This window comes from Rhamphochromis longiceps, linkage group LG11, assembly GCF_057381845.1.
Source record: "Rhamphochromis longiceps isolate RC_006_pf linkage group LG11, R_longiceps_female_GT1.1, whole genome shotgun sequence".
Lineage (NCBI taxonomy): Eukaryota > Metazoa > Chordata > Actinopteri > Cichliformes > Cichlidae > Rhamphochromis > Rhamphochromis longiceps.
The window spans coordinates 20,692,361-20,706,889 of record NC_140567.1 but is presented as its reverse complement, the minus strand read 5'-3'; the positions used below and the strand labels follow the sequence as shown (position 1 = coordinate 20,706,889).

At 38.3% G+C, this 14,529-nt stretch overlaps 1 protein-coding gene across 1 annotated transcript; it reads left to right on the top strand.

Annotated features, from left to right (window-relative positions):
• Nucleotides 1-12,614, top strand: pde11al (phosphodiesterase 11a, like). Its single transcript, XM_085422760.1, has 20 exons — nt 1-1,033; nt 1,790-1,948; nt 2,997-3,086; nt 3,286-3,426; nt 3,577-3,641; nt 3,796-3,928; nt 4,077-4,152; nt 4,238-4,305; nt 4,413-4,505; nt 6,508-6,558; nt 6,741-6,887; nt 6,970-7,077; nt 7,403-7,512; nt 7,593-7,683; nt 8,484-8,584; nt 8,817-8,894; nt 8,989-9,052; nt 9,939-10,013; nt 10,088-10,171; nt 10,263-12,614. The coding sequence occupies exons 1-20, from the start codon at nt 260-262 to the stop codon at nt 10,506-10,508; spliced, it is 2,754 nt and encodes a 917-aa protein (XP_085278886.1). The 5' UTR covers nt 1-259; the 3' UTR covers nt 10,509-12,614.
• Nucleotides 12,615-14,529: the final 1,915 nt, after the last annotated feature.

Below are 14,529 nucleotides of genomic sequence, written 5' to 3'. Positions count from 1 at the left end.
CAGCTCAAGCTCTCGTTTGACGGACAGCTGTAGCTCGTCTCTTGTGAAAAGTGAATTTATTTGACCACTTCTGCTGCCTGTATTTTGGGGGAGAACAAGGGGAACTATACTGGGTCATACTAGGAATGCATATAAAAATGTTTTGAGCTCATCACTTCTCTGTGAAGCTCGAATGTAGCTGCCTCACTCCCTCACTCCCATCTAACTCCTGCTCTGTTACATTTAAGAATCTCATTTGGTCTTCACAGCTGCTTTCACTATGACAGCGTTTGACTTCTCGGATATAGAGGCGTTTTTGGATTGCCACCCGGATCTGTTCGAGGAGTATCTCGTTCGGAAAGCCAAATGTGACCAGGTTAGCAGGTGGTTGAAGGAGCATCAGCCGTCGAAAGTGTCCTCTGTCGAGGAGAAGCGGGGCGCTGCCATGGACCCACTGTGGCCGACCAGTGCTGACGGACTCCGGCGCAGATCGTCCCACATGGAGCTGCGACGGAACTTTGCTCGGTCCAAAGCCACCACTGCACACTGGACATACGACGAGCACGTGAGTTTGAGCGAACACGAGTCCCAGTCCAGCATGAGGCGCCGTGCGCTCCTGCGTAAAGCCAGTTCACTGCCTCCCACTACCGCGCACATCCTGAGCGCCCTGCTGGAGTCCAGGGTCAATGTGCCTCAGTACGCATCCAGCGCCATTGACTATAAATACAGACTTAAAGAAACCAACGAGAGGGAGTTTTTCTTAGAGCTCGTGAAAGATATCTCCAACGAGTTGGACTTAACAAATCTGAGTTATAAAATCCTGATCAATGTCTGCATTCTTGTGGATGCAGACAGGTGTTCGCTTTTCCTCGTTGAAGGACCCCCTCACAAGAGGACTCTGGTTTCCAAGTTCTTTGATGTGCATTCAGGCACTACAGTCAGACCATCATCTAGCACTCTTAACTCCAATGAAGTGCAAGTGCCATGGGGGAAAGGTATCATTGGATATGTGGCAGAGCACGGGGAGACTGTAAACATCTCAAACGCATATGAGGTAAAGTGTACACCGTTATGATCAATAGAATTTGTATTCTTAATTTATGTGCGTCCATTTAAGCTGGCGGATATCAGTACATGATGATGTCGGGTATTGGACCCGAGTTTTGTAGTAGTAAAAGAAAAATTTCTGCAATACACATCAGGTTTCAGGTCCACCTTCAGCTGCATTCCCAAGTTAAAAGCATCCACAAATGTGTGTCTTTTTCAAAGTAATGGGACTTTTTTGTTTTGGTTTTTGCCAGCAGAGGTATTCAGGTGTTGGCAAAACTATCCCACTCCTCAGAACTTCAACTGCGCACGTCGTTCCGAATACCAAATGCAGGTTCTTTTGGATACAAAAAATACAATAGTCAAAGAAAAGGAAAACCAATCACTATATTTTTTCCCCCCACAAACTAAATCTGGTATTATATGCTAGACTTGAGCACCACATCATTATATCATCGCCCTGGGCTGCTTGGGAAACTAAGGAAACATGCGATCTACTACTCCAGCAGCATAGGTACGTGCCAGTGAGGGGTACAAGAGTCTCTCTGCTTATAGTAAAAACAGTTTCAATCAACAGAGACTCAAATTTACAAGCCCAAGAGTCAGACCTAAACGCTGCGGATGCTTTATCATAGGCTTTACGAGACAAACGCGCATATGGTGAAGGAATGTAGAGCTGGGATGTGTGTGTGTGTGTTTTTTAATGTGGACTCCAGTCAATAAATATGTAATAGCCTGTATGTTTATATAACCACAATTCCAGGATCACCGCTTCAGTGATGAGATTGACAAGCTGACCGGGTACAAGACTCAGTCCATCCTCTGTATGGCCATCTGCAACAGTGATGGAGAAGTCATAGGTGTTGTACAAGCTATTAACAAAAATCCAATCGGCACCCCATTTACTGAGGATGACGAGAAGGTGAGGCTCTGTTATGCTGAAGAGAAGAAAATCATTCGCCTGTCGTACCAGCGGGCTTCACATTCATATTCATCTTCTTCAATATTACTTATCGCGCCATTAAGGGCATTTAACGAGGGAGTTAAATTTAACTGGTGCATCGTCTACCCCACCACCCAACACTAACACTTGCCATGCAACTGGAAATATTGTTTGTAATTTGCATCTTAATGGCTGCGGAGAGGGGTAAAGTGTTCCCTTGGAATCAAAACACAAGAAAATGGAAGAGAAGAGGTCAAGCTTTTACTCAAGCGTGGAGCATTAAATACGTTCGCCTGTGCATACACACAGTAAGAAAAGTGTTACTTTCAGTTGCTCCCTGTTCCAGTTGAAATGGGCTTACTAGAATATATGTGTGTTATAGCTTCATTTACGGCTCCGCTGCTTATGAGTACAATTTAATTCTCAGAGTTTGCTGACGAGACAATAATATTTCGTACATCCTGGAGATTGGAGGGTTTGGTAAAAACAAAACAAAAACAAAAAACTGCATCAATGCTGATATTTGCAGTTTGTAAAAATCACAAGTTTGCTTCTGCGTGCAGACCAGTTGCACTGACAAATTCATCCACAAGGTGGCAGAAAAAACTTGTGGAAATAAATACATTGTGAATCCGTATAGTATGCTCTAACGCTCAACTTCAAAGAAGCTGTGAGAGATTTAAGCTTCTTTTTCAAGTGTATATAAAACAAAGCACTAAATATAACTTTGGCAGAGCAACCTCAGAAACTATTTTTCAGCAACAAAGACTGTAAAAATAGGGAGGAGAAAAAGCTTCATCCGGCAGCTTGTCCAGACATTTTAAGGCCTTTGATGTCTTACTAAGTCTCTTTCTCTGAATCAGTACTTCATTAACAGCAAATCTATTTGAGAGAAATTTGCACTGAGAAGCAGCTGACTCCATCATGATCTTTGTATGCGCATTTACTCTTTCTGGTTCTCTTATTTGGCTTTATGTCATGCAGACATTGTGCATGCCTTTCTCCACTTTTTTGTGTTTTCATTCAGGTGCTGCAGATGTATCTACCATTCTGTGGAATATCGATTTCCAATGCTAAGTTGTTTTCAGAGTCTCGCAAGGAGTATGAAAGGAGCAGGGTGAGAAGTTTTAAACTGTGCTTTTACAAAAACATAACTGAACACAATAATCACTCCAAAACACATTAACATGCTGTATGCTTGCCTTTCACAAGTTAGGCTTACATTAACTTCAGCAGCGTGATATTCTATCAGGAATGTGGAAATATGTTTGTGTAATGAACAAATGAAGTTACGGTGTTTATTGTTGCTGCTACAGGCTTTGCTGGAGGTGGTCAATGACCTGTTTGAGGAACAGACCGACCTGGAAAAGATTGTCAGGAAGATCATGCAGCGAGCGCTGACTCTGCTGCAGTGTGAACGTTGCTCTGTGCTTCTTCTGGAGGACATTGACTCACCTGTGAGACCTTTCTTTTCCCATTTCCTCACAGATTCATCTGCTGCTTGATTTTCAGTGTATAACTAAACCAAAGTCATTATAACCTTTTTTTTTTTTAATTTGCTGAATGACTTTATTTCTGATTGCAGTGATATATGATTTTTCTCATAGGTTGTGAAGTTCTCAAAGACATTTGAACTCATGTCTCCTTTGTGCAATGTGGACCGTGACATCAGGTTAAGGAGATTTTGCTCATAGATCACTACTGCAGAATTACAATAAACACAAATATGATTAACATTAAAAGAAGACTTGCATTTCACTGTGATAAAATTTGTAGTCAGTGTTTCTGTATATTAATGTTTGACTGTTGCTTCCTCTTTGTAATAGTGCCCACATCAGCATGGAGAAGTTATCCTGTTCTGACTGGCTAATCAATAACAGTATTGCTGAGCTGGTGGCTTCAACAGGACTGCCTGTTAACATCAGTGATGTGTGCCAGGACCCACGCTTTGATGCTGAGGTATACACAGTGTAGTGTATTTATCAGATCTGAGGCTTTTATTTAAAAAACAGTCAGATAATATGAGTCATTTGCACCGTTGTTATCACTGCAAGAATATCAGTTCCCCCCCCCAAAAAAAAGTAAAAAATGGCTTCTCTCTTTGCAGGCAGATCAAGCTTCAGGGTTTCATATCAGATCAGTGTTATGTGTTCCTATCTGGAATCGAACTCATCAGATAATTGGTAAGTGAACCAGAAAATAATCAGTTTTGTTTCACTGGAAACGAGTCCTCATGTTATAGTCATGATTTATGTATATTTTCCACAGGGGTTGCACAAATTCTGAACCGCCTGGACAGGAAGACCTTCGATGATGCAGATCAGAGGCTATTTGAGGTTAAGCTACACTAGCAACCTTCTGTTTGGTCTGCACTGTGACACTGTAGATCCGCAGGTTCTTTTCATGTTTCATATTTTTCCTCTGGCCTGTTGTTTGTGTGCAGGCATTTGTGATATTCTGTGGCCTTGGAATCAACAACACAATGATGTACAATCAAGTTAAGAAGACATGGGCTAAACAGTCTGTAGCACTGGATGTAAGCCTGTTCTTCTATCCATCACTCTATGTCTCTCTGGAGGATAGAAGATATTTATGTATCTTTTTCTATACAATAATTTCTTTTTTTTTGTCATGTGCCAGTTTTCTTTTATGGTAAATGGTCTGTATTTGTACAGCGCTTTACTTTATGTTTTCTTTTATGTTTTGATGATTCCATGTAATCCATCCATCCATTTTCTTAACCAGTTCTCTAACTAGGGTTGCAGAGGAGCTGAAGCCTTTCTAGTTGACACAGGAGAGTGGTGGTTTACACAAGTTACCAGTCTATCAAATGGGTAGTATAATCTGATATCAATTCAAATCAATTTTATTTATATAGTGCAAGTTCACAACTATAGTTGCATCAAAGTAAGAGTAAAGACCCAACAAAATTAGAAAGAAAACCCCATCAATCACACAACCCTAAATAAGGAAGCATTTTATAAGAGTACGAAGGAAAAAGGGAGCCTGAAAGCTGAAGGTTCTGCCTACCATTCTACTTTTAGAAACTCTACAAATAAAAAGTAGGCCAGCAGCCTGATAGAAAGGTGAGCTGTTAGGAAAATATGGTACTGTAATTTGATGTATATTTACTACTACCTTCTATTTACATTTACCTGATTACTTTGTATGTAAGGAAATTTATTTTTAATTCTATTCTAAATTTAACAGTGAGCCAGTGAAGAGAAACTAATATGGGAGATATATGATCTCTCTTTCTGGTCCCTGTCGGTACTCTTGTTTTGGATCAACTGAAGGTTTTTCAGGGAGCTTTTAGAGTGCCCTGAAAATAATGAATTACAAGAGTAATAGTATTAGATAAGTGCATGAAGTAGCTTTTCAGCATCACTTTGAAACAGAATATTGCTAATTTTAGAGATTCAGGACAGTGTGAATGAGTAAATAAAGCTGAGTGTCATCTGCATAGCAATGGAAATATCTGTAATGTCTTCTAAATATACAGCCTAAGGGAAGCATGTAAAATATTAAAAGTATTGATACCAGCATGCAACGCTGTGGAGCTCCATGACTAACTTTTATGTGTAACTCTCCATTTACACACACAAATTGGAATCTATCAGATATTGCAGAGCTGGATTCCTTTAATACTTTCAGTGTGTTCTGATCTCTGCAGTAAAATACTATGGTCAATGGTATCAATAACAATATAAGCTGTAGCAATAATCCAATCAACTCTTATTCATAAATGGGTCTATATTTATTGTGGGAAAAAAGCAAACTTCAATAAACTTAATGCTAAATCTTACAATTCCAAAACTGTAAGATATTACAAATTACTAAGCAATTTGGGAGCAGTATTAGAAATATGTGGTATATACGGGAAAAAATAATAATTTTCAGTGACACTACTCTGAAATGAAAACATATTTTAGGACACACGGTAAAATGAATTCAAACTACCTGTATGAGAAATTATCGATTCCAGAAAAATGCTGTGTCACCACTGTTACTGCTAATCTTAGCAGAGGCTCTTTACATTCATTGGTGTCTCAGTCTGCGTTCTGTTCCAGTGCCCAGTATCTAACCTGAGCAGTCACATTATCCTCAGAAAACATGATTCCTCTTCTTTACCATAAATATTTTAGTTGCTTTTAAATTATTAATGATAAATACACGTGCAGGTCTGCTCAGTTTTCATCAAGGACAACAAACACAGCTGTATTTCTGTCACACAATCTTTGATGTTTCTTTCATCACCTGATGGATTTTTTTGTGATTAGAGACGCCAAAATATAGCAACAAATTGGCTTTAAAAGCAGATACATATTTACTTTGATCTGATTACATAGGACGGTGAATACAGATAAAAAACATCAACACTCTTGGTAAATATTAATTATCTTTTTTAGCAGTGAGTGTACATTAGAGAGCTAGTCTTATGTTATTTAGGCCATCCCCTCATGACATCACCTCACTATCTGGGACAGTTTTTTTTTTTTTTAATACATCAGTGTTTTGCATTATTTTCTGTTTTTCAGATGTTGTCCTATCACGCTACCTGCTCCAAGGTGGAAGTTGACAGACTGAAGGTAATCCTCAGAACTAATCAAATAAAAACATTATATAATGCATAAAGGCACTATACCAACATCAGGAAAATAGTGAAATGTGTCAGTAGATAAAGGTGCAACGTAAACCGGAAGGCTGTTTGCCTATGCTGTCATCCTTCAGTGGCACTCTGTGACTGACAGCACTGTCCTCTCCCCCTAAGGCTGCCAAGATCCCCCTGAGCAGTGAGTTAGGCATTGATGAGTTTCACTTCAACGACTTTTCATTGGACAACGACGCCATGATCACGGCTTCTCTCAGGATGTTTCTGGAACTTGGTGTTGTCCAAAAGTTTAAAATTGACTATGAGGTAAGGCCATGAAATGTGCCCTGTAATATGTTTATCCATCCATACATAAACATGATCATACCTTCTGTATATCTGTCTGTAGGTTTTGTGCCGCTGGCTTCTGACTGTGAGGAAGAACTATCGAACTGTGGCATACCATAACTGGAGGCATGCTTTCAATGTGTCGCAGTGCATGTTCGTTATGATCACGGTAAATTTTAACATAGAGCAAAAAAAGTCAGATGTATATCTTACAGAAGCAATGATGTAAAGTTGTTTTGCATGCCCACAAATAGATAGATCTATGGAATAAACTATATAAAAATTTCTAAGAGGTATATCCAAGGTATTTCTAAGAAGTCATATGGTGGTGGATTTGGTCTCTTATTGCTTAGGGTTGCTTCTATGTCCTATCCTATCCTAACTGATGCAAAATATCCTATAAAAGTACGTTAAATATTTAGTTAAAATAAATGAAACAGAATAGATTTAAAATTACTCAGTAAGAATGTGGCCATCTGCTTTGTATTGTGTAGACAGCAAGTTTCCAGGATGTCCTGTCAGATGCAGAGATATTGGCACTGATGGTTGGCTGTTTGTGCCATGACTTAGACCACAGAGGCACCAACAATGCATTTCAAGCTAAGTACGCCACAGAGGCCTGTGGATTTTGGAACTGGTGTCTTGTTAATGCAGAGAAGTGTAACTACTCTGTTGTTCCTGCAGGACAGGTTCTGCTCTGGCCCTGCTTTACGGGACATCAGCCACCCTGGAGCATCATCACTTCAACCATGCAGTCATGATCCTGCAAAGTGAGGTCAGGCTAATATTTTTCTATTTTTTGATAAATTCCATGTAATTCTTATGTTTTTGCAGAGGTTTCTTTTTTTTATCTTAATAGTTTGCTTTCCTTGTTCAAGGTTCTGTAACTTCCAACTGATAAAAGAAAATAATATTTACTTAATCCTTAATGAAATCTTGATGATTAATTTGAATAAATAACCTCATATGGTGTCAGTTAGATAGATAAATTAATATTTTTTTCTTTATTTTCTTATAGATAGGGGTTTGAATATGAAACGAAAATACCAGAGTCAAAAAAAAAAATCAAGGACAGACATTGGTGTATTTTTGAAATGTTATTTAATCAGCTCAATTGTGGATCAGTAATACATGCTATGGCCTGAGGCTAGTCGGCAATTTCTGTCCCTTTAGATTAAACTAAACATCAGCTCAGCAAGAAAACACATTCAAAATAACAGAAAACACAAATGCACAGACTTCATTCAATTTAAAAGTGTTGGACTGAGACCATTAGGCTAACAGAAAGCCACTGTTTAAAGAGTTCGAGTAAAGTCGAGAGGCTGCTTTGTCTCAGGTGAAAATCAGTTTGATCATTGGGATCCGTGTTTTTTTATCGATTTCTTTTAGCAGCGGACAGAGAAAGTCCAAACACGCTGCTAATTAACATTTCTAAAGGGAGCTTCTTTTGACAGTGAGCAATGACTTTACCGGTGCATTGGATTTAAGGAGACATTTTAGCCACTATTACTCATCCTCGTCTGCTTTTGCGTGTGTACCCACTGTATTGCATGCTATTGTGTTTTTATTTCACAGGGTCACAATATCTTTGCAAACCTAAGCTCTAAAGAGTACAGCAACATGATGCAACTATTGAAGCAGGCTATTCTCTCCACAGACCTTACTTTGCACTTTGAGTAAGTGTTGCTTTTTTTTCCTCACGGCATTCAAGGCCAAAATAGTTTGTGACTTGTAAACTTACATACATCATTATAAATTATTGGATGTATTACCATATTCTGAACAATAATTTTCACATTTTTTTGTCATTACAAAGCTCTTCCACTTGGGTGGTTACCAAGATGGGGAGGGGGACAAATTGTGCTTCAACTTTTTTTTCTGTCCTTGATTATCTCTTTTAATTGCAAGGCGCAGAACCAAGTTTTTTGAATATGTTCTGTCTGGAGAGTTCAGCTGGACTGATGAAGGACACAGAGAAGTTCTCAGGTTTCTACATTTATATACAAATAAATCAAAATAACACAAACTATAACTGAATTTAAAAAAAAGAGATGGAAATAAGCTTTAATGTCATCAACAGGTCTATGTTGATGACAGCATGCGATCTGGGTGCAGTCACTCGTCCCTGGAAGATATCCAAACAGGTTTGAGCCTTTCACTATCCCTTCATCCAGGCTGCTAATGTTTTAATCACTGATAGTAATTATTAACGCAGCTGCTCTTGCTATGTATGGGTCCGAATGGCCGGAAAGGATGCTAGGTTGTGTACATGACCTTATACACCAGGGCATTGTGATATTGTTAGAAGCTGCATTTATAATAATCCTTATTGTGATACATCTTCTTTTTTCCCCCAATATATGCTAAGAAGTACATAATTGGAATACAACCAAAGAAGGTCTTTTCCATACACTCCGGAATATGCACTTGCTTCCTAGTGGCCCTGAGCCATGGCTATATTAAGAGGATTCTTATAATATATCCATGTCATGAATATGTTACAGGTACAGGACACTGGAGGATAGATTAGATTAAAAAATCCATCTAAGGTAGTGCCACAAACATCGCTTCAGTTTCTTTGGGACTTTTCCAAAAAGAGCATAAGGGCACTTCCTAAAGGCCATTTAAAAAGTTTTTTTTTGCATCCTTGACCCATACAGTTGTTCTATCTAGGTCAAGGATGCATGTTTCCTAGAGCTTTCTCATTAAATTAAATTAGCTCACTAATCCATTTACTTAATTTTACTTGGACACAAACACTCATTTGATTTTTTTTTTATACACAACCAAATTATATTTCCAAAGCTTAGTTTACAGTCCTGTGCATGTGTTTTTTTTTTTCTAAAATAATGCATGTGATGCGTTAGCATGACCCATAATAGTACCATACTAATAGAAAGATAATTGTTCTTCTCATTTAATTTAAATTAAAATAAGGACAAAATAACAAAGTACGTTTAAGCCATTATTAACAGCAAACTGGTACATCATTTTTAGAGTTAACTAATTTGTTTCCCTCGATCTGCACAGGTTGCAGAGCTGGTTACAAGTGAATTCTTCGAGCAAGGTGATAGGGAGAGGTCAGAGCTTAAGTTAATCCCAGCAGTAAGTAAGGAAGCTTTAAAAGTCAGTCACACAATTTTCCACAATTTTCTTAATATAACTAGATCTCTCTCTAGGCAATCTTTGACCGCAATCGCAAAGATGAACTACCTGCCTTACAGCTTGAATGGATTGATGGGATCTGTAAACCTCTTTACCAGGTCAGACAACCCTTTATGATTTAAGTTAAGCATTTAGGTCTTATGAAAAGGTAATAGTAATTAAACTATTAATATCATTCTTTCTCTCCAGGCACTGCTGAAACTCAACAGAAAGTTACAGCCAATGATGGATGGCATCGATGCCAATCGAAAGAAATGGCAGGATCTCTGCTCATCCTATCAGCAGACACGCAGAGCTTCGGTGTCTAATCAGAGTACAGAATCAGGTCAGAACACTGAGTCAGGTGAAGAAGATGGAGAAAACAATGAAAACCTAGAGTCTAGAGAAACTGCGAAGCCAGTCGAAAACTCAGTGTTTGGGTCAAAGTGCAGTTAGGATCAAAGATGCAGAGAAAACAAGGAGATGGAAACATAGCATCTGCAGGAAAGAAGTAAAATAAGCTAAGTGTTTGGCAAGCTTTGCATTAAGTTGAAAACATTCAAATGTCCTCTGATTTGATGAGAAATGCACTACCCACTATTGGTAAATGAAAAGCAGCTTTCATCTGCTAGGTGTCCCAAGCACTACGTTAAACTCAGGACTGAGCTTTATCCCTACTGGTCAGACTCCCTCAGACCTCCCTCAGCTCTCAGATGTAACTGAGAGCTTGTCATGGGATGAATGAGAATTGAATAAGAATGAAGGATGAATAAGAAACCAAAGAAGGTCTCTTAATATTATAATATTTTTAATGGGAACTGTGTTAGAAATCCCAAAACTATTGGAATGCCTTTACAAAACAAAAAAGAATCACTGTGACAAATCATATAAATTGCCATTATGAATGTTTACTGGAGCATGATTGTGTTCTGGATAAGGCTGTGGTACCTCAGTTGCAAGTCTTTGGCTATATGGTGTAATTTTCAGTGTTTGTGGGTTAATTGAACTGTTTGGCCAGCCGCTTGTTGTGTGCAACACGTGTATTTTCTGGGGGAAAACAGGCAGATATGCGTCAAAGACTCAAACAAGAGGTCAGGGTTAAAATTTAAAGTCTGCTGGCTTGTTGTATGCACGTGTCTCTCTGTGTGTGTGAGTCTGTGTTATATCATGGTTAGGTAGTTATTTAATGGGTCTTAAAATAATTTATTGCAGCGGGATAGTTTAATTTCCAGTCTCATAAAATGTTTAATGAATGCTCACTTGATTGAGAAAAATACATGAATGCCTATAAGTCCATGTCCATGTGTTCAGTTCAGTGTTAGATCTACTTTCTCTTTACATGTGCCCCAACTGTATGCTACTAATTTTATTGTTTACTGTCTTTAAACTACACACAGTGGGATGAGTTTGTCTTACTCTCGCTAAAAAAGAAGACTCCTCAGTGCCCGTACTATGGCCTTTACAAGATTTCGGTGTTGTACATATAAAATATGGAAAAATATCCAACTGGAAGTTTCATAAAGCAGATTGTGTACATACAGTATATACGGTGCCATGAAAAGTATTTTCCCCCTTACTGATTTCTAAGCTTTGTGTATTTTTGTCACACTTACATGTTTCAGATAATCAAAGAAATGATAAATGATGACTTCATTTATTAAGGAAAAAAGCTAGCCAAACCTAATCTATGTGAAGTCATGGCCTGCCTCATTGAAAATAATGAAAATCATGAAAATAATTTGATTAACCGCGTTTTCATATAAAAGAAAAAAGCTGAGTCCAGTTTCATGAGCTAAACCCAGAACTGATTACCAGACCTGTTGAATCAAGGAATCACTTAAATGGAACCTATTTGACAAAGTGAAGTAGGTTAAAAGTCCTCAAAAAGCAACAGCTGAGAAACAAAGTCACTGATATCTATCAGTCTGGAAAGGGTTACAAAGCCATTTCTAAAGCTTTAGGACTCCAGTGAACCACAGCGGTAAGGACAGCACTATCCACAAATTGAGAAAACTTGGAACAGTGGTGAACCTTCCTAACAAAATTACTCCAAAGAACCCAGAACTGCATCTAAAGAACCGCAGGCCTCACTTGCCTCACTTGCTTCACTTCAGGTCAGAGTTCATTATTCAACAATAAGAAAGAAACTAAACAAAAATGACATCCATGGGAGAACTCCAAGGAGAAAACCACTGCTGACCAGGAAGAGGACATAGCTGAGCTCACATTTGTCAAAACTCTGTGGACTGATGAAGCAAAAGTTGAACTTTTTTAAAAGGTTTGAGTCCCATTACACCTGACATAAAACTAACCATCATTTCAGGAAAAGAACACATCATGCCAACAGTCAAACATGGTGGTGGTAGTGTGATGGTCCGGAGGTGCTTTCTGCTTCAGGACCTGGACGACTTGCTGTAACCGACTGAACCATGAATTCTTCTGGTAAACCCTGGAGGAGAATGTCCAGCCATCAGTTTGTGCTCTAAAGACAATGCAGGACAGTGACCCAAAACACGCCAGCAAGTCCAATGGCTCCAAAAAAAAAAAAAAAAAAATTGAAATCCAATTGAGATGCTTTCTTCATGCATCCTAACTCTACAATCTGTCTGAATAAAAACTATTCTGCAAAGAAGAGTGGGCCAGAATTCCTTAATAGCAATGTGAAAGACTCATTGCTAGCTATCACAAATGCTTAATTTCAAGTCCTGCTGCCAAGGGTGGCACAAACAGCTACTTTGCTTAGGAGCCAATTAATTTTTCAAATACGGCTGGGTAGGTACAGATGGCTTTTAGTAAATGAAATCATTATTTTTAAACTGCATTTTGTATTTACTCTGGTTATCTTTTCCTAATTTTATAATATTGAAATTTGTTTGATGGTTTGAAACATTTAAGTCTGAGGAATACTAAAACTAAGAAATCAGGAATAGGGCAAATACTCTTTCATGGCACTTTACACTATGCTTTCATTTATTTGCCGATGCATGGTGATTGTGTTGAAACTGCATGCATCATATTTAATATTGACGCTGGACATTATCTCGATGCCTTCGACTGCCCAATGAGATTTGTTTTGCATGAAAGTATTACAACGGAAATACGAAATGTTGCTACTGCACTACTGTTGTCGAGAACAGATACAGATTTCTATTTTAGATCACAAACTGTACCAAAATGATACATTCATTATTTTTCATACACCAGGTTCTATATTTATAATTATTCCCTAAAATAAATTCTTAGAGAAGACAGGACGGCGTTTCACTTCAGACAAAAAGGAGAGGCAAGTTTTAAATGTGTCTCCATCTGGTTTTGTGAATAAAACTCTGTGGCATGAAAACTGTTTGTTTGGTGTTTATGTAACCAGAGTTATGTCATAGCTATTGTTTAAAATTACAGTAGCTGCTTCTTTATATCAGACCGTCTGACAATTGTGAAGTTTACTGACATTCAGAAGGAGGAAGTAGCACCATGATGTGAATGTATTGTTACTGTTGTAAGGCTATTGGCAAAAAAAATAAAATAAAATACATGAATAAATATGATAATCCATCAAGTACATTCTCCACTGTAAATGATATACACAATATGCCTAATGTGACAATGCACTGTGCTTTCATATGTGGCCAAGGATGACGCTGATGCACTCTTTCACTGAAGCACATTGAGGCAGCTGAGATCTGGAAGATTATGAATCAATTAAACATGCAGTCCCCATGATTCATTAGCCTGTAGGAACAGTTTTAGCAGCAATAACTTGAAGTAAAAACTCACAGTTTGGGTTTGGATCATCTTCAAACTTTACATCAGTATACCAGGCCATGGGGGAGCTAAGTACCTAGGTTGGCTAAGCATTTGACCATGACAGTCGCTGTTAGCGTCCAGTAACAATGTTAACCTTGAAATTTTTTTTAAGAAACAATATTGAGTAACATATCAAATGAAAGGGCATGGGGAAAGCTTTACAACACTAGTTTTATTTTTTCAATAAGACATCCTATGGAATCACAATAACATAACATAACAGGCTGATGGGCTCGTTCTCTGAGTATTGAATTGTTAGGAATTTAACATTTCAGACGCTAACTGAGGTCTGTAGACCCTGAGGTTTTTTGCAGTTTCTCGCAGCACTGCACAGTCTGACTTCATGGTGAATTTTCTGTGATGTCCATTCCTTGTGTTGTGAAGATTGTGTTAACACACATCTAATTTGTCCAGACCAGCAAACTGCCAAACTTCCGTTTTTGCATTTGATAAGAAACAGTTTTCTGCTATATACGCTCTTAATTTTTCATGGAAAATCAGCATGGCTGTAGTTTTTCACATGGCTCCATACAGGCCTGTTAACACATTGTTTTTCACATGACTGTAGGTGTGGCTTCTCTCACTGTTGATAAAACCCCAAACACGTTGCTTGTGCATATCTGCAGCATCACAGATAACAAAACAACATCTGTCCACATCTGCTACCTGAATG

Coding starts and splice junctions, on each gene's coding strand:
- pde11al (XM_085422760.1), top strand. CDS start 260: ATGACAGCGTTTGACTTCTCGGATATAGAGGCGTTTTTGGATTGCCAC. Junction 4,153..4,237: donor TCGAACTCATCAGATAATTG/GTAAGTGAACCA, acceptor TATTTTCCACAG/GGGTTGCACAAATTCTGAAC. Junction 7,078..7,402: donor GCATGTTCGTTATGATCACG/GTAAATTTTAAC, acceptor TGTATTGTGTAG/ACAGCAAGTTTCCAGGATGT.